The 18369-nt window shown below is 37.0% G+C and overlaps 1 protein-coding gene across 1 annotated transcript in view; it reads right to left on the reverse strand.

The window, feature by feature from the left end:
* GRIK1 (glutamate ionotropic receptor kainate type subunit 1) overlaps nucleotides 1–18369 on the reverse strand; it is a 281030-nt gene that overhangs the window by 67787 nt on the left and 194874 nt on the right. Inside the window, exons 7-9 of the mRNA XM_042781337.1 lie at nucleotides 15798–15905; nucleotides 5762–5965; nucleotides 4050–4273 (exon numbers count right to left, since the gene is read on the reverse strand). Coding sequence (XP_042637271.1) covers nucleotides 4050–4273; nucleotides 5762–5965; nucleotides 15798–15905 — 536 coding nt within the window. The remainder of the gene's footprint in view (nucleotides 1–4049; nucleotides 4274–5761; nucleotides 5966–15797; nucleotides 15906–18369) is intronic.

The raw sequence follows: 18369 nt of genomic DNA on the forward strand, positions 1-18369 counted from the left end.
GGAGACAGCTTAGGGGGCAGGAGTCCATGGAGGGATGGACACTGGGAAGAGGTAACTATGGGGAAGAAGTGGGAGGGGAGCTGTTTCATTGTGGTAAACTGTGGTCAGTGTCATGAGACAAAGTGTATGTAAACTGCTGTATGGAAAGTGAATTTGCTCTGTAAATCTTCACCCAAATCACACACACAAAAAAAAAAAGTTGGAAAAAGAAAACAAAAGTCTCATAATTGCATCAATAAGCAACATGATGATAAATAGAGAAAGTATTGAAGTTGTCAAGAATTTCATTTTACTTGGATCCACAAGCAACACCCATTTAAGCAGTAATTACAAAATCAAATGACATATTGCCTTGGGAAAATCTGCTGCAAAGGGCCTCTTCATAGTGTTAAAAAGCAAAAATATCACTTTGAAGACTATGGTGTACCACACCCAAGCTATGATATTTTCAGTTGCCTCACATGCCTGTGAAAAGTGGATAGTGAATAAGGAAGACCAAATGGATAATGAATAAGGAAGAAGAATTAATCCAGTTGAATTACAGTATTGGTGAAGAATATTGAATATACTATGGACTATCAGAAGAGCAAACCAATCTGTCTTGGAGGAACTACAGCCAGAATTTTCCTTAGAAGTGAGGATGGCAAGACTTCGTCTTATGTACTTTGGACAGGTTGTCAGGAGGGATCAGTCTTGAGAAAATCATGGTGCTTGGTAAAGTAGAGTGGTCATTAAAAAAAAGGCTGACCCTCTGTGGATGAACTGACACAGTGGCTACAACAATGGACTCAAATTAGCAATAATTGTGAGAATGTTGCAGGACTGGAAGTGTTTCATTCCATTTTACATAGGCTCTCTATGAGTCAGAACAGACTCGATGGCACCTAACAACTTTGTGTGCAAACTAGGTGGTAACTGAAAGCCATTGTCCATCTTAGCTTATTGGTATACAGTAACTCAGTTCACGGTCTCGAACTATGCTGGGGGAGGTAAAGGCACACCTATTCAACTAGGAGCTCTGGTGGCATAGTACCTAAGACATTTGACTGCTAACCAGAAGGCTAGAGGTTCAAACCCACCAGATTCTTCCTGGGAAAGAAAGTTGGGCAATCTACTTCCTTAGTGATATTGCCTCAGAAACCCAAGGAGGGGCTGCTATGAGTCAGATCCAACTCAAGGGCAGTGAGTGAGTATTCAACTAGGATTTTGCTTTTATGAATCACTCTGAAAATATAGTTATTGATTTTATGAAATAGAAACATGATTGGATTAAAAAATGTAAAGAAGATGAATATAGCTGAGAATTTGGTTTCCATTTCAGTATACTTGTGCACTGCAGGGAGTTATTTTCTGTATTTACATAATTCTATCTTTCATTATCATGTTGTTCGTAAGTTTGTATTTGATGAATAGTATCTATCTCTCCATTTCCCCAAGACCCAGAGTGAAGGGAATGCAGTGAGAGGAGGGAGTTCAAGCAAATAAGCTAAAAATGGAAAGGTTGGTTTTTAAACGGTACTGTTAGTGAATTGGACTGCTGAGTGGATACTATTGATTGGGGGTGGAGGAGAGGATCTGCTATAGTAATAGAAATAGAATGTGTGAAGTCAGAAGATACAGAGGTCTTGGTCACCAAGCCATTATGGAGAAACAGACAAAATAAAGATGAAATGTTACACTATTGTGACATATTCTGATAACAAAAGTAAGGTAATTTACAGTGCACTGTGGCCAATGTAAAGGGATACTTTGATCCTGCTCCGCTAGTGAACACTTCTAGATGCTGCTGACATTTTTTTTTTCTCCCACTGTCTTTGGTCAAGTCAATATAATCAATAATGTGCTTGCTCATCAACATTGCCTTTCCTGTTCTACTCATCAGCATCACTGCCTTGACAGAACCACAAATGATATGGAAGCTCATTTTTCTATTGGTCTCTGCTGCTTGGATTGGTCTACTACCAATAGATGTGGGTCTTTGCAGAGCCGAGAAATAGAGCAATGAGTCAGTGCAAGACATTTTACTCATTAGAGGGTCCATCAACTTAGCGTAGTCATTTGCTAAATGACTATTGTAGGGCAGGATTAACTTTGTCTAGGATCCTGAAATGAGAAATGAATCTCCAAAGGTGAGCACTTCAATTAAAAATTTTGATATTCAAAATAATCTTATCTTTAATTTTTCAGAAAATTGTTTCTCAACTTTGGCGCTATTGACATTTTGAGTCTGTTAATTTTTTGTTGTAGAGAATGTCCTGTGCATTATAGGATACTTTGAAGCATCCCTGAAATCTATGAACTTGATACCTGTAGCACTCTCCCTTATTCAATTATGACAACCAAAGTGTCTGCAGACATTGCAAAGTGTTCCGTGAGGGGGTTAAATGTTTCCTGGTTGAGAACCATTGGTTTAGAGTTTTAAAGGATCAAGGGACGATATCATTGCATATACTGTTGATTTTTATTTTCTGAGATAATGTGTATGGAAAGAGAGTTTTGGTTAATATTTAAAGGTAACTTAATGTTTGGCTAAAGTATTTGGTAATGGTATATTTTATTACACAGCCATAATGCTCCTTAGAAGGAAGAATGGCAAGACTTCATCTCATGTAGTTTGGACAGGTTATCAGGAGGGACACCCTGGAGAAGGATATTATCCTTGGTAAAGTAGAGGGTCAGTAAAAAAAAAAAAAAAAAAAAAGGAAGACCCTCAGTGAGATCTATTGAAACAGTAGCTACCATAATGAGTTCAAACATATCAATGATTATGAGGATGACGCATGACCAAGAAGTTTCATTCTGTTGTACGTACGGTCACCCATAGTGGACAGGTTTCATCAGGGCTTCTAGACAAAGACAGTCTAGAACTGAAGTCGGAACTGACTCAATGGCATTTAATAACAATAACATAATTCATTATGCATATAAAACATTAAAACCTGCATTTCATATTGAATGCATAAATTCTACATGTGAAAGCACACATTTAATCATTTTGACTACATTTGCTTTATGGATTTTTAAGACCTTTTCAGACTGGATTATTTTTTCCAAGCTTTCTTTATAATTACACCAGGGAAAATGTTACTTGTCATTAATCAAAACCAGACAGTGACCATGACAAAGGGCTAGCGTGAAGAAATATGTCTTTTAGAAATTCCTGGAGGGAAAACAAATATTGATTAGGGAAAAAGTTCACTGAGTTTTGTTGAAAGGTAAAAAAAGATTGAGAACAAGTAGAAAGACATACAAAAGCAATTATTTTTTACATGGTTTATCTAGGGATATCAAACGTTTAATCCTACACAAAGACAAAGTAGCTGTGCTTCAAATTCAGCATCAAAGGTATTTAGAAAATATGATGTACTGTAAGGTATAAAAATCCTCTCAAGACCTGTGTAAAGCAGAATGGTTAAATATAGAGTTAAATATCAAAAAAGAAAACCAAAGCTAAATAATCTTCATTGTGGCATAAAGATTTTATGCCTCTATACTCTGTATACAAGTGATCATTCCTTTCACAATTAGTTCTAGAATTTCTCTTTCTCATTCTCTGTTTTTAAAAATGAATTTCATAAACTTTTCAAAAATATTTTTCTTTATTCCTGAGGATTTTGCCATCCTTTTTCACTCCAGTGTTTCTGATTTACTATAATAATTCATAGCTTTTCTCTCATTTTTGTAACCAAATATTTCAGTGATCTTGACACAATTTTAATATACTATTGAAACATTTTAGATTTATTAGTTGATGTACTGTTTTTGTTGTAATATAACTGAGGAAAAATGGGCAAATGACCATTTTATATTGTTTGAATTACTGAAAAAAAAATAAAAATATCATTTTATTCTCCTTTTAATGCACCTTTACAAATAGAAAAAAATCACTTACACTCTGGCTTCTATGTGGGAAACCATGGAAAAATAGAACTAGGTGAAACTAAAATAGCACACTAAAGTTTTTAGTCTTGGTCAGCCTCTAGAGCCTACAGGGAAAACTGAGACTGGCATAGACCTGTAGTAGTAAGTTCATTAGTTCTGGACCTTACCTTGCAATCACAAAGAGCACACAACTGACTCCCAGGCAGGCCAAGAGCACATACATCCAAATATCAGGAGACAGTGGGTTGAGGAAAGAGAAGACACCTGGATTGGTACCATTGGGCTTCCTGTAGAGAATGCTGATGCCCAAGGTCATGAAGGGCTTGGAGAAGTCAATGACTTTCTCCCGTACATAGGTGATGGTAAGAGGAGCCACGGCCAGGTCAGCCCTCTGCAAAAGCAAACCAGAAATCATTACCTTAGTGGTTTAACTTCTCTGCAAATGTCTATACTTTTCCTGGGCACTGGAGGTCCCTATTCTCAACTCCTAAGGCTTCTCAGCCCTGGTGGCACAAACAATTGAGCACTTGCCTACTGGCCAAAAAGCTTGTGATTTATACTCACTTAGAGGTGCCTGGAAGACAGGCCTTGCAATCTGCCTTGATAACACTATGAAGAAGCTCTATTCTGCACACATGGGGTTGCCAGGAGTCAGAATTGACACAATGGCAACTAACAACAATAGCAATACTTCTCATGCAAGAAATTTCTTGTGATGATTGGTTTTAGTACAAAAAGAGTGTATTTATAGTTATTTTAATTAATTCATTATTAGCAAAGATAAATCAGAAGATATAAATATATGTGTGTAAATGTGGGTGTTTGTGTAAATGCATGCACACACACAGAGATACATACACGTACATGAAACTTAGCAAGGGAAAGGAGCTCTGGTAGCATACTGGTTCAAGCTTTTGGCTGCTAATCAAAAGGTTGGTGGTTTGAATCCACCAGCAGCTCCAAGGGTGAAAGATGAGGCAATCTTCTTTCATAAAGATTTATGGAAACACTATGGGGCAATTCTACTCTGTCTTATAGGGTTACTGTGAGTCTGAACTAACTCAATGGCAGTGGGTTTAAGCAAAGGTTAAAAAAAAAAAAAAAGCCACAGGAGGATTTCTTTAAGAAGGGCATATGAGAAAAGCAAGGGATTAGCAGTTTGGTCAAAATAGTTGACAAGATGAGATTTCACTCTGAGCTGAAAACGTTAAGAATTCTTATCTAATTTAAGAATCACTCAGGCTTACTCTTCAGTATAATAGATGGACTCATACCTTTATATCCTCAATCACCTTCCAAGGAACAAAGTCCTTTTCTCAGTTGTTCTCTCCTATGTTTTAATCCTTTTATAATTCAAACCACCACCCATTTGTCAGTGGTCATACTGTGGTGGCTTGTGTGTTACTGTGCTGCTGGAAGCTATGTTACCAATATTTCAAATACCAGCAGGTCACCCATAGTGGACAGGTTTCAGCAGAGCTTCTAGACAAAGACAGTCTAGAAAAAAGGGCTGGTGATCTACCTCTGAAATTTAGCCAATGAAAACCTATGGATCACAAAAGTGTACTATCTGATATAGTGCTAGAAGGTGAGCTTCCTAAGTTGGAAGGGACTCAAAATATGCAATGGCCTCAGCAATGGAGTCAAACACGTCAAAGATCATGAGGATGGCACAGGACTGGGCAACATTTTGTCTGGTTGTACACAAAATTACTAGGAGTCAAAGCCCATTAGATGGCAACTAATATGATTCAAAATATATTTAAATATCTTTTGACATTGACTGAACCGATTTTTTTCTTTGGATTACTTTCCCTTATCATGGATTTATTTTTCCAGACAAGTATGACCTGTATTTAGGAGATGCAGGTTTGCTTACATGATCTATGAGTTCTCTGACCATTCCATTCCATTCTCCTTTGTCATTCTGGGCTCCATATTTGCCATCAGGAACTAGTTTAACATCATAAATGAAACCCAGAATGTTTGACAATTCCTTCAACAGATCCAGGCAATATCCTTCAAATCTGTCATTTCCATATAGGGGCTTGTCAGACTTCCTGTACATCACGTATGGTTCTTCCTATATAAAACAAACCAATTGAAAACACTGCAATTATGAAAGGTAGATTTACTTACACAAGTTCTGCTAGCCACTTGAAGATATAAAATATTTTTAAATGATTTTTTAAAGATTTAATAATATTGAATTCAGGCCATCATCCCCCTGCCTTTGCTAAGCTGGTTATTTCTACACCCTCTAAAATACAAACACTTCGTGTATTAATTTTTCTTTTTCTCCCTTTTGCAGACAAAGTTGCTGGCATGAAAGAAAGAGCCAGAACTTCTTCAGTGCCTAGGGTGGAATTCTGGATAAGACACCTTAAATTTCATGCAGCTGACTTACCAGAATGGTGGTGACAATCAGTGTTCGGTTGGCCAGTGAGTCAGTGATATTGTTGGACCTGTCTTTGTTCCCATCTGTCATGTTCAGCCCACTATTGGAGTTCCAAATCCCAATCTACACAGAACACAGTACATTAGTGTTGCTAGTTGCCAGTGACAGCATTTATTATAAAAAGAATTCCCTTCTACACCATGAATGGGCATAGAAGCTCACAGTCTGAGCAGAAGACACCAGGACACCACAGTGGAAGCTACTAAATGTGGAGAAACAATGGAGGGGTGAGCATATAGATGAATGTGGAAAATATGTGCTATTTAGGATGAGGTGAGTCTGATTGTCCTTAATTGAGTATCAGACTTTTTTTTTCGCAATGTATATTTTCTGAATAACTACTTAGTATCAGTAGCTATTCTAGGCATTGGAGGACATAGCAATGAACAAGCAGAGAAATTTTCCTGCCCTTACAGAGCTTACATTCTCTCTGCCTTATGCTGTCAAAGTGATAGCATCACTGCCTCTAAAGCTTATAAAAAATGAGATGACAGGAAAGGGTGGATGGTGGAGATATTGGTTATCAAAAAGGGAAACATGAAAAAAGAAAGAATGTTGAGCAGCAGACTAAGTTCTGGGTCTATCTCCAATGAGGAGCCAATGCTAGATGAAAAATGGCTCTTGTGGACCCTTGTAGACTCTATTTATGGTACCCAGCATCCCCTGTTGTCATCTGTTTACCTGTCTTGTCTGTCCCTTTGGCTGTGAGCTTTTCAGTAAGGACCCTCTTCTTTTATAGGCTATTGATCTTTCTATCATAGATCTAACCATGATCATTGGCATTCAGTGAAGACCACCAGTCTTTGAAAAAGTAATGGCTCACAGTTTTCTCCAGAAGCCAACTCACTTCTGAGTGATTTGTCCCTATAGAAGTATATTGATTTTTTTAGCTTCTGGAGGAACCCCGGATAAGAGCCTTAGAGAACTGAGCAATTTTTCTGAAGCATTCATGTAGATATTTACTACAAGCCTGATGAGATGGAATGCAGGTATGCTTCAGAGCCAGGCAGACCTGGTTGCTGTGTGCCCTTGGCTAAGATGCTAACCTTTCTGAGCTTTGGTTCTTCTGTTGTAAATGAGATTATGTATATGAAGGTATTTGCATATGTTAAGAGCTACATAAATGTTCAGTAATAATAAAAAACTGATACAACTGCTCCAGTAATTGCATTCTTCAAATTTGCCCTATTGTAAAGGACCTTGGAATCATTATTATTATTATTATTATTTTTTTTTTTCAGAAGCTGATAAAGTAAAGGGATTATTAAACACAAGGGCAGTTTAGTGACACTAGCCTTAGTGGAACAACAGTTAAGTGGTTGCTAATTGAAAGGTTGGCAGTTTGAACCCAACTAATGGCTCCATGGGAGAAAGGACCTGGCAATGTTCTCAAATAAAGATTAAAAAACCCAAACCAAACTCACTGCCATCAAATTGATTCTGACTCATAGTGACCCTCACTGGGTTTCTGAGGTGGTAAATCTTTACAGGAGATTGTCCCATCTTCCTTCAGTGGAGCAGCTGTTGAGTTTGAACCACCAACCCTCTGGTTAGAAGTCAAATGCTTTAGGCAGTGTACCACAAGAGTCCCTTATGTAAAGATTACAGCCCAGAAAACCCTGTAGGGCAGTTCTACTCTGTCCCATGGGGCTCTATGAGTCAAGAATTGACTTGATGGCACCAAAAACAACAACCACTCTTGGACATACTCTGCAATGGAAAGGGTGCACCTATACTTGATTCTTAAATATATTTCCCCAATGGAAGAATATTTGGTGAGCTGGATAGAATATGAGATTTGTAAACAGACTTTTGTTCAGATCCCAGTGTGACTTTGGTAAATGAATTAATCATGCTGGTCTCAATAATGGAGACACCAGGGTTTTTCTGATGATTAAACGAAATAACACATGTGGAAATATTAGCCCCCTTCTTTTTTCCTTCTTTATTTCTTTATGTTGATTTCCTGCTTACATTCAACAGTTAGACATTCTTTTAAGTTGACAAGTCTTTTTTTTTTTTTAGAGACTTAATTGCTTTGAGGAATTATCCAGGGCTATCACACATTTAAACATTAGTGTACACTATTTCAGTTTCACTGTTTTCTTTCTACCCTTAATTGGGGTTAGTTGAGAATATGGTTTAGAGAAATAAGGAGATAGATCTAAGTAGAATACTTTACTTGCCTGGTTGGGGATTGAGGCTTACTTTATGCATTTGAAGGTATTGTAATCCTGTCTGAAGAGAAGGTATTAGAGCTGGGATATAAGACAGCATCTTAAATAACATCAGTATTTCCAGTACCTAGAGTGATTTTCACTTAGAATGTGTGCAATACACATGTGTTGATTAAAGAATCTGCAAATTTCTTTGACTGCTTTTAAACCCAGGAAAGGGAGACAATATTTCCTTCTCTCTCTTCTCAACTTCTACCCTTTCTCCAATATTTCTGAGGCAGGGACTTTTGCTTCTAAGAAACATAACTCAGGCTGAACACACCTACCAGCCAATTGGCTTTCATCTAAAGTTTCCTTTAGGTTGTGAACAATTGACTCTTTGAAGACTGTGTAAAGTGAGCCCTGGCATACTTATAATTAAACCTTGATGTAGGCACTGGGGAGAAAAGAACTTGATTTTTAATTAAGTATTGAAGGGTGAAGAAAGTAAATGTGTTTTTAGGCAATTCATTAAGTAAAGGAGTACATTTTCTTTCAATTTTATTTCTATTAATGTCAAGTGTGTGCACATTTAAAGAAACTATTCTAATATTTTAAAAGGCAGTGTTGAATAGTCTCGTCATATCATTTCCTCCTAAGATACAAACTTGAAAGTGTAGACAAATATACACCATAGCTTGACATCTGGCTTTTATTTCTCTTACTATTCCTGCTAACAGTGTGGAAAGCAAGAGAAGGTTTCTGCTGTATTTCCAATCAACTAAGTCACAGAGTCTCATTCAGCGTGAAGTTTCCTCCATATTATGGAAAAAAAGGGAAGAATATAATTTTTTTCTACTGTCTGCATAATGGAATCTTTTGCATTTAAATTAAAAGAGTGTCAAAATAAAGATAAGGCTATTCCTGGGGGGTGGACAGGGAACACACTCAGTTTGAATCACCTCAGCTTTCTGTTTTCAAAGTTCATAATAAGCAAAACAGAAAAAGAGAATAGTAATTTATTTTAGTATAAATAACTACTTTTTTTCTGTTAACTGAAGTAAATGAACAAACATGTCAGCAAATGAATCTCCCTTGTTCAGAAAACAAGATCCTAAGACTCTTGTGTGTTGGTAAGAGGAGTGCAGTAAACCAGATGCTTAGACATTTAGCATTTCAGACCTATTCTATGACCTTGGAGGAATGCCTCCAGGAGGCAGAACTTCAATTTTCAAACCATATAGTGAGAAGAGACAGCAATAATTTACCAGTGAGAAGTAGTGGAGGGTGGATCAATTATTTGTGGGGAAGAACCCTCAACAGCTAAATTGTCTGGTCCTGCCTTCTTTCACTTTGTAAGCTGGCATGAGGGAGCAGCCATTTATTATCTAGGACAACTAGGGGAAGTATTTGAAAATGAGTGCCCAAATGACATTAAGCAAACTTTTTAAAAAAAGGTGACACAATGAAAAGATGTTCAGAAGGTGACTATTATTTTCCTTCTAAATCTAGGGAGTAATTCACATACAATCAAGATCCAAAATTGCTAGGTAAAATGATCAAGCATCTAGGGAGAAAAATATCTGTTTCTTCTCTCATGAGTCTTATTAACACATCTTCAGTGATGGGCTTTGTAAAGATTGCTACATTTCTCTTTTGGAAAGAATGTCTGCATTAAGGAGCCCCTGGGTGGTATACACAGTTAACATGCTCAACAGATTGGAAGTTCCAGTTCATCCAAAGTAGCCTCAGAAGAAAGGCCTCACGATTTTCTTCCAAGAAATTAGTCATTAAGAACTGTGAAGCACAGTTCTACTCTGACATATGGGGTCACCATGAGTTAGAATCAACTTGATAGTAACTGTTTTTTGTTTGTTTGTTTTGTTTTTTTCTATTCTGTGCATGCAATGCCTATGACATTTGACTGCTAACCAGAAAGTTGATGGTTGAAACCCACCAACCACAGAAGCAAGATGGGGCAATCTACTCTAAAGATTTACCACCTTGGGAACTCAATGAGGGTTGCTATGCATAGGAATCAACTCAATGGCGGTGAGTTTGCTTTGTTAGGTTTATACTAAGGTGTGCCTGACCCAAGCCATAGTATTTTCAATAGCTTCATATGTATATAAATGCTGGATAATGACTAAGAAAATTCAAAGAAGAATTGATGTACTCGAATTGTGGTGCTGGGAAGAATGCTGAAAATACCAGGGACTACGGAGGAATAAGGAGGTATGATGGTACAGTGCCTAAAGCATTTGACTGCTAACCAGAAGATTGGTGGTTCAAATTCACCAGCCACTCTAGGTAAAGATTTACCACCTCAGTAACCCAGTGGAGGTTGCCGTGAGTCAGGATCTAATTGACGGTAGTGGGGTTTTGTTTGTTTGTTTGTAACAGAAGAATGAACAAATCTGTCTGGGAAGAAGTACCACCTGAACACTCCTTAGAAGTGAGAATAGGCAGACTTCATCTCACCAGTTTGGTCGTGTTGTCTGAAGTGACCAGTCACTCGAGTAGGATATCATGCTTGGTAGTAGAGAGTCAGCGAAAAAGCAGAAGACCCTCAACATGATGAACTGACACAGTGGCTGCTTTGATGGGCTCAAGCATAGCAAATATCAGGAGGATGGCTCAGGACCAGGCATTATTTTGTTTTGACATAGGGTACACATAGGGTCACTATGAGTCGGGGCCAACTCAAGGGCACCAAACAACAACACTAAAAGTGTTAGAGTATTGAGGAGAGCTTTTGGAATTTAAAGATGATGGGGACAAATCCTCCTCTTGTAAGATGGAATCTTCTTAGGAAAATACAATGTGCTTACTTGGCCTGAAATGTATTGTGTGCTAGCACTCTAGTCACTGTGAACTGTGGAGGGAGAGTTATAAAATGGAACAGCTCACCATGGTATATACAAATAACAATGTTGGAAATGACGGGTTATTTGAAAGGAAAGAGGCAGCGACAATACATCATGGGAGAAAGAGACCAAGAATTTACATCCATGGAAAGTGAGGATGGATTATTGCAGTTTAGTGACAAATAAAGACCACCTCCCCCCACCCCCAATGTATAATTTCTAAGCTTGAGTTCCATCCCTCAGATATTTGGTTGGAATTCATTCAATGCTGTCTAAAATGCCTGGAGTCTCAAGCTGGATTAGTATAATAAGCTTCTTTCAGGATGAGAAAACTGGAATCATCTTCTAAGGGTTAATAGTAACTTGATTCATTGAAGATTAAAACAAGGTTATTAAACCTCTGTTGTTGCTGCTGTTTTTATGTAAAAGGAGGACATTTTTGAGCTATTCTACTGACTTCTTCCAGGGAGAAAAGCTTTTGACTCCAAGGAGCAACTGTTTGCACTTTCTCTGACTTAACTTATTACTCAAGAGATAAAAGTGAACTTGACAAAACCAGTCAAGTTGAATAACCTGAAATAATTTAAGGTCCATCTGTCAATCAATAGATATTTTAGCAAGTAGTTTTAGGAAGCAAGAATGACAAATAGTGTTTGCATGTAGCTGGGACAGTTTCTTGTTCCAAATGCTTTTAATGTCTAACATTTGCTTATATAAATCTGTGCACATTCATTGGCAACATGATACTGTACATAAACTATGAAATAGTGGGTGTTATAATTTACAAGATAATTTCATTTCTCTTCCAAGGTCTTTAATGTTTTTGTCCTCTGGAAACTGTGCTTCTAAAACAAATTGTGAGACAGTATACTTTGACAAAGATACTATGTAAAACAAAGACAGCTCATAAGAAAAGGGAATTTCAGAAAATGGTTCCTATTTTGTGGTGGTGACACTGAAGGAGATATTCTAGACTTCTGAGGCCTTAGCCCATCTGACTAGTCTGATGGGTCAAATCTATTGTTGTTTTTATTCCCCTTAGGGAAAATATTTAGTGATTTGAGAAAAAATATCAACGGGCCAGTATTGTTTCTGTTGCAGTTACCTGCTTTCAGTCCTAACACGGAGTGATCTTGCCTTGGAGAAACAAAAATAATCTAGGGGAAATTTTTAATCCATCATTATCAAGTCCATTGCAAGCCTGTTCTCAATTCATGGGTAATGTTGTTGCGAGAGAATGTATTCAATCACCGACCCCTCCCCCTTTCCTTTGACTTGAACATCGCCTCTAAACTGCAATTGGACATCTACTGGTCTGGCAAACTGAGAGAATGCAGGCTTTCCTATGACATTCCCCAGCCCAACCCAGGTTTCCTGCAGTATTTGTCCGGGTACAAACCTTCTTCCACACTTTATATAAGTGTTTAGACACTTCGCCAGCAGCCTTGGTTTTCAGAGGGAAGAATAAAAATAGCACTTAATTAAAATGGAGCATAGAACCCAGAAGGTATCATGGGTGCGAATGCTAATAGTGTTATATTCCCTTCCCAGTATTTGGGACCGTGTTTCTTAATTCAGTATAAAGCCACAAAATAGAAACAGTAAAGAGATAAACCAAATACTTGGGTGTGGTAAAAGTTTCTTCTACTTGCTGGTAAGACTAGATTTTCATTTTTTCTTTCACTGAAACTTGACTTAAAAGTTTTTTGAATATGTACATATACATATATATATGTATATATGTATATATATGTATGTATATACACGTATGTATATGTGTATGTATGTGTATGTGTATGTGTGTATAATTAAAGAGAGAAACTGAGGACCAAATTGATAGACTCTTCTCAGGGCATAAGAAATCCCAGAAACAGATATAAAAAAATAAAATGGAGACACAGTGAACATAACATTATTCAAATTCCCCTTTTTAACAAAAATATGTTAATCAAAAACTTGCTCAGAGTTTATCTTATGCAAATGATTTAACTTTTGATAATTCTCCTTATTTCCTGAGAGATAATTCTAAAACTATCAAATTTTCTGAGTAGTTGAGGTGCTTTTATTATTTTAAAACTCTGCACAGTATCTAAGGATTTGTAAAAATGAATAGAGAACTGGCCAGGCCACAAAAACCATTACCTGGTGGCGAGATACTAGCTGATACTAGCTGATTCCAGGGTGGGGGACAAGACTCAATCAATCACACTAAATTTAGTCAATGGTTAATTTGCTTTATGTTTTCTCCTTAAAACTCATTGCCACTGGCCTAAGGAGTCCTTCTGTTTTTCTGACCAGAAAGGTCCCCTTATATGCTTAAAGATTATCTGCTCAAGTAAAACCTCTACACCTATTTTGATATTTTGACAATATAATATACATACATATATATTACATGTTATACATATTCCACATATATATATGTATGTATATATATATATATATATATATATATATGTGTGTGTGTGTGTGTGTGTGTGTGTGTATTTAATTTTATGCTAGAAGAAGAATGCATGCTTGATGGCTTATTCTTAAAGGTTTCAGGCAGTAGAAACTTGAGTAAAAGTGTGAAAATGGAATTTTTCTAACATTCTCCCTTTGACCTCCCTAGGAGGTTGACAAGAGAGCCAAGCCTCCTTTGGCTCCTGAGAGAGGTAGTTTGGCTTCTTCCACCACTCTAAGACCAAGCCAGCTTTCTCAAGAATGGAGCCCAAATCACCTGAAGAATGAAAACTTATGGCAAACAATAAAGGAATAACAAATAAATTGACAAAACACTTCCATCTAATTTGATTTTGCCTGTGATGGAAAATGCCAGTAGAGTGTGCATAATATTACAGTGTATAAATAGCTCTGAGAGCATAACAATAGCTCCATCTATTCCATCACCCATCTGAGCCAAAAAGATGTTTCCTTAACAGCTTTTCTTCCCCTTTCAGTTCTGTACATTAAGAGGAATGGAAAAGGGCGTTCATAGAGGAGCAGACATTTTCTTAAAAAAAAAAGAAGAAAATCTGTACTTTTAGTACATAACAAGTATTATTTTCTTTTGTTTTGTTCCCCCAGCCCAAATTCCATATCCTGCTTTGAGAGGCTAGGTGGATGCCTGTACTCTGCCAGAGTATATTAAACCAACAGACAGGCAAGAAGTTAAGAAGCAAGAGAGATAATTTTTTGAAATGGGGAACCAGCATGCATAATGGTGTTCTCAAAGCTGCAAACTAATTGTTTCTCTCAAACATGTCAACATCAGTGACCACATTCTATTACATTAAGCCTAATTAATCATTGTTTGTCTCAATTAGTAATGAGGGGTGGTAGGTAGGATCTGGGGGAAGGGGGAGGGGTGCCAGTTAATAAAAGCAACAAAATAAAAATGAAAACCTCACCTCACTTAAGAATCAACCAGTCATTAAATAAACAATTAATTCTACCCAGAGTCACTCATTCATGTTAAGGACTTCTCCACTATAGGAGAATAAAATGGATAAATGGATCCAGAGCTGGGCTATCTGGACAATTGTTTTGAGGTTTTCAGAATGCTTCTACTTAAGCTTTTGAAGGGTAGAATCTTCAAACTATATTGATTAATTCTACCTTATAGTTGTGAATATTAAAATTATTTATTATTATTATATTATTGAAATAAATAATTTACATTGGCATCACTCTAAATAGTAACTGAAATGGAACTTTACAGTTTGACAGACTGAAAAATACAACTAATAGAATCCTCAAAAGGGAACTGAACATTGAAATACAATTTTTATCAGTTGCCCTTCTGAAATTAAGGATGAAAAATTAATTTTCCCTAGTAAATTCTTCCAATCCTACTTTATTCTTTCTGTCACTAATCTCAAATGGTATGCATTGCAATTATTTAATTTATTTTTGATGTTTTATTTATTTTTGGTGGCACTGTACCCAACCAAAGATACATTTATTCATAATTTGCACACAAGCAGTTCAATGACATTGGTTACACACTTGCAGTTAATTTCTAAGTAACCATTGGATGCCATTCCATTGATTAACCATTGTTAACTTCTAATTTTTCCAAGTCTACATTTACCTTCTCAAAACCTTTAAGAAATGAGATTGAGGATACCCCTCATAGATTTATAAATGTGATAATATATGCACACATATCATCTAAATCAAGCACTATATAAACATCAATAACATAATGTTAATATCATTAACATAACAAGCACAACTTGAGAATCTAGCTCATCAACATCTATTTAAAGATGAGGAAGAGAGAATTAGAAAACTGGATATTAGTGAAAATACTGAAAGAGTCCCATTATCATTTTTCCACTTGTATATACAATTTCCCTGCTTGGATGTGTAACTGGTATATGCACTTGTATGTTCACTGCTTGACCAGTGTTCTTCATTTCATTTATTTTTTTTTATTACCCAACAGGTTACCTTTTCAGTTCCTTCCTCTTTGAGACTAATAATATCCAGATCAAAATCCTTCCTCAAGCCATCAGTTTTATTGAAGGTGATACGCCCAGTCAAGCCATCCCACCGAGCCTGTAGGCAAAAAGAACATGGCATTACTGTTTAACACTTATCATTTATAATCCCAAGACCATCAAAATTATAATACTTCATATTCATCACACTATCCAATCATTCTCTTTCATCATGCTGTTATAAACCATTGCATTGGTTCAGTAACTCCACAGCAGAACACTTCACAATTTTATTAGCACTCATTTATTTTGTCAGTTCTAACATCTTAACACCTGTCAAACCTGTAATCATGGCAACCTAAATAGGCAGTAGGGAAAGAATTACTGTAAAAGAGTCTGCATGTGGAGTAAACAAAGCCTGACAAATCAGAGTATCCTAACTTTTCCAAGGTCAATTCAAATCCCCTCAAAAAACTGCTGACTGGGAAAGAAGCACTCCCCCTCTTTTTCCTTTTAAAAAGGATAACCAAAGCTATATCATCAAACTTTCAGTGTGATTATGTTTTGGGCTGCATTGATGGTTCAGTGGTATAAGTTTTGTCTCCCATGTGAGAGACCTGGGTTCAATTCCTAGCCAATGAGCCTCATTTATAACCACTATCTGCCAGTTGGCAGCTTAAGTGTTGCTGTGATGCTGAACACCTGTCAGTGGACCTTCCAGACTAAGACAGACTATGTAGAAAATCCTGGCAATCTACTTCTGAAATATCAACTAATGAAGACCCTATAGATCACTATGGTCTGAGTTGCAAGCAATCATAGGGGTGACACAGGACAAGACAGTTCTTCATTCAGTTTTTAGTCTGGGCGACTCCACAACACCTAACAATGACAATGTCATTTCCAGGGTTTCTGGGTGGTATAAATGGTTAACACACTCAGCTGCTAAGTGAAAGTTTGGAGGTTCAAATTTATTCAGAAGTGCCTCAAAAGAAAGGCCTGAGAATCTACTTCCAAAAATTCAACTATTAAAAACTTTATGGAGTACAGTTCTACTCTGACACACATAGGATCACTATGAGTCAGAGTCAACTCAATGGCAACTGGTATGACAACATCATTCAGACATTCAGTTTCTTAAGCTGCTATAACAAATTAACAAAAATTTGGTGGTTTAAAAGAACAGAAATTTATTTGCTTATAGTTCTCGAGCCCAGAAGTCTGAAATCAAGGTATTGGCAAAGCTATGCACTCCTAGAAATTCTATTCTTTGCCTCCTCCAAGCTTCTGGTAGCTGTTGGCCTTCCTTGGCTTGTGGCCACATCACTTCAATCTCTACTTCCGTGGTCACATAACATTGTCTGTCTGTGTCAAATATCCCTCAAATTCTCTCTTATAAGGGCACTTGTTATCTCATTTGGATAATACAAAATAATCTCCCATCTGAAAATTTATAATCATATCTGCCAAGTCTTTTTTATGCCATATAAAGTAACATCCATTAGTTCCATTGTTTGTTATTGTTGTTGTTGTTATGTGCCATCGAGTCGGCCCCGACTCATAGCTACCCCTCCTTGGGTTTCCGAGGCAGTATCACTACGGAAGTAGGATTGCCCAACCTTCCTTCCGAGGAGTGGCTGGTGGGTGAATATCTTTTGGATTCAAACCCACCAGCCACTCCTTGGAAGGAAGGGTGGGCAATCTACTTCCGTAGTGATACTGCCTCGGCAACCCAAGGAATGGTCGTTATGAGTCAGGTCTGACTAGATGGCACAAAGCAACAACAACAACAACATTGTTCAGCCTACAGCAGATATCAGCATCTTTTCAGGATATAAAAACTAAGCAATCTGCCTTTCACAGAAAAAAAGTAGTGGCTTTTAGGGCAGTTGAGCTGAGTTGACTTACAAATGGGGACAAATGAGACCTTGCTCCTTTTATACACTTAACTATTTTCCTTCCTCATGACTTTGCCACATCCATGAGACACCTGCCGGATATACAGATCTTAAAGAGTTATACACTTTCTCCATAGTTGTTCTAGTCATGTGTGTCTGCTGTATGTATGGACTGATTTGGGCAAATGGTAGAACAATGTGGTGGAAAGAGCATGAGATTTCCACAGATCTGGGTTTGGATTTCTGAAGTGTGAGTTGAGGCAAATTACTTAACCTGAGGCTATAGAATGGTGCAAACTGTTTTTACTCAGCTACCACCTAAAGATCGGCAGTTCAAATTCATCCAGAGGTGTCATGGAAGAAAGGCCTCATGTAGTTTCTAAAAGATCATGAGTTGAAATCCTATGGAGAAGTTTTGCTCTGTACAAATGTGGTCATCATGAGCCAAAATCAACTTCACAGTAAAAGTTCTTTTGGTTTTATTTTTTACTTAACCTCACAAACCTGCATTATCACAGAGTTCAGTGTTTGGTCCATGTAGGATTTTGTGAAGATTAAATGGTACTTCATTTTTTAAATTGAATTAATATATTTGATTTTCCTATTAAATTCTGGTTGCATGACTTAATAAAGAACATCTTTCCTAATTTTTTTTTTTTTTAATTGTGATTTGGGTGAAGATTT

Source organism: Orycteropus afer, unplaced genomic scaffold (assembly GCF_000298275.1).
Source record: "Orycteropus afer afer isolate SDZICR_OR568_19922 unplaced genomic scaffold, OryAfe1.0 scaffold00108, whole genome shotgun sequence".
In the NCBI taxonomy this organism is placed as follows: domain Eukaryota; kingdom Metazoa; phylum Chordata; class Mammalia; order Tubulidentata; family Orycteropodidae; genus Orycteropus; species Orycteropus afer.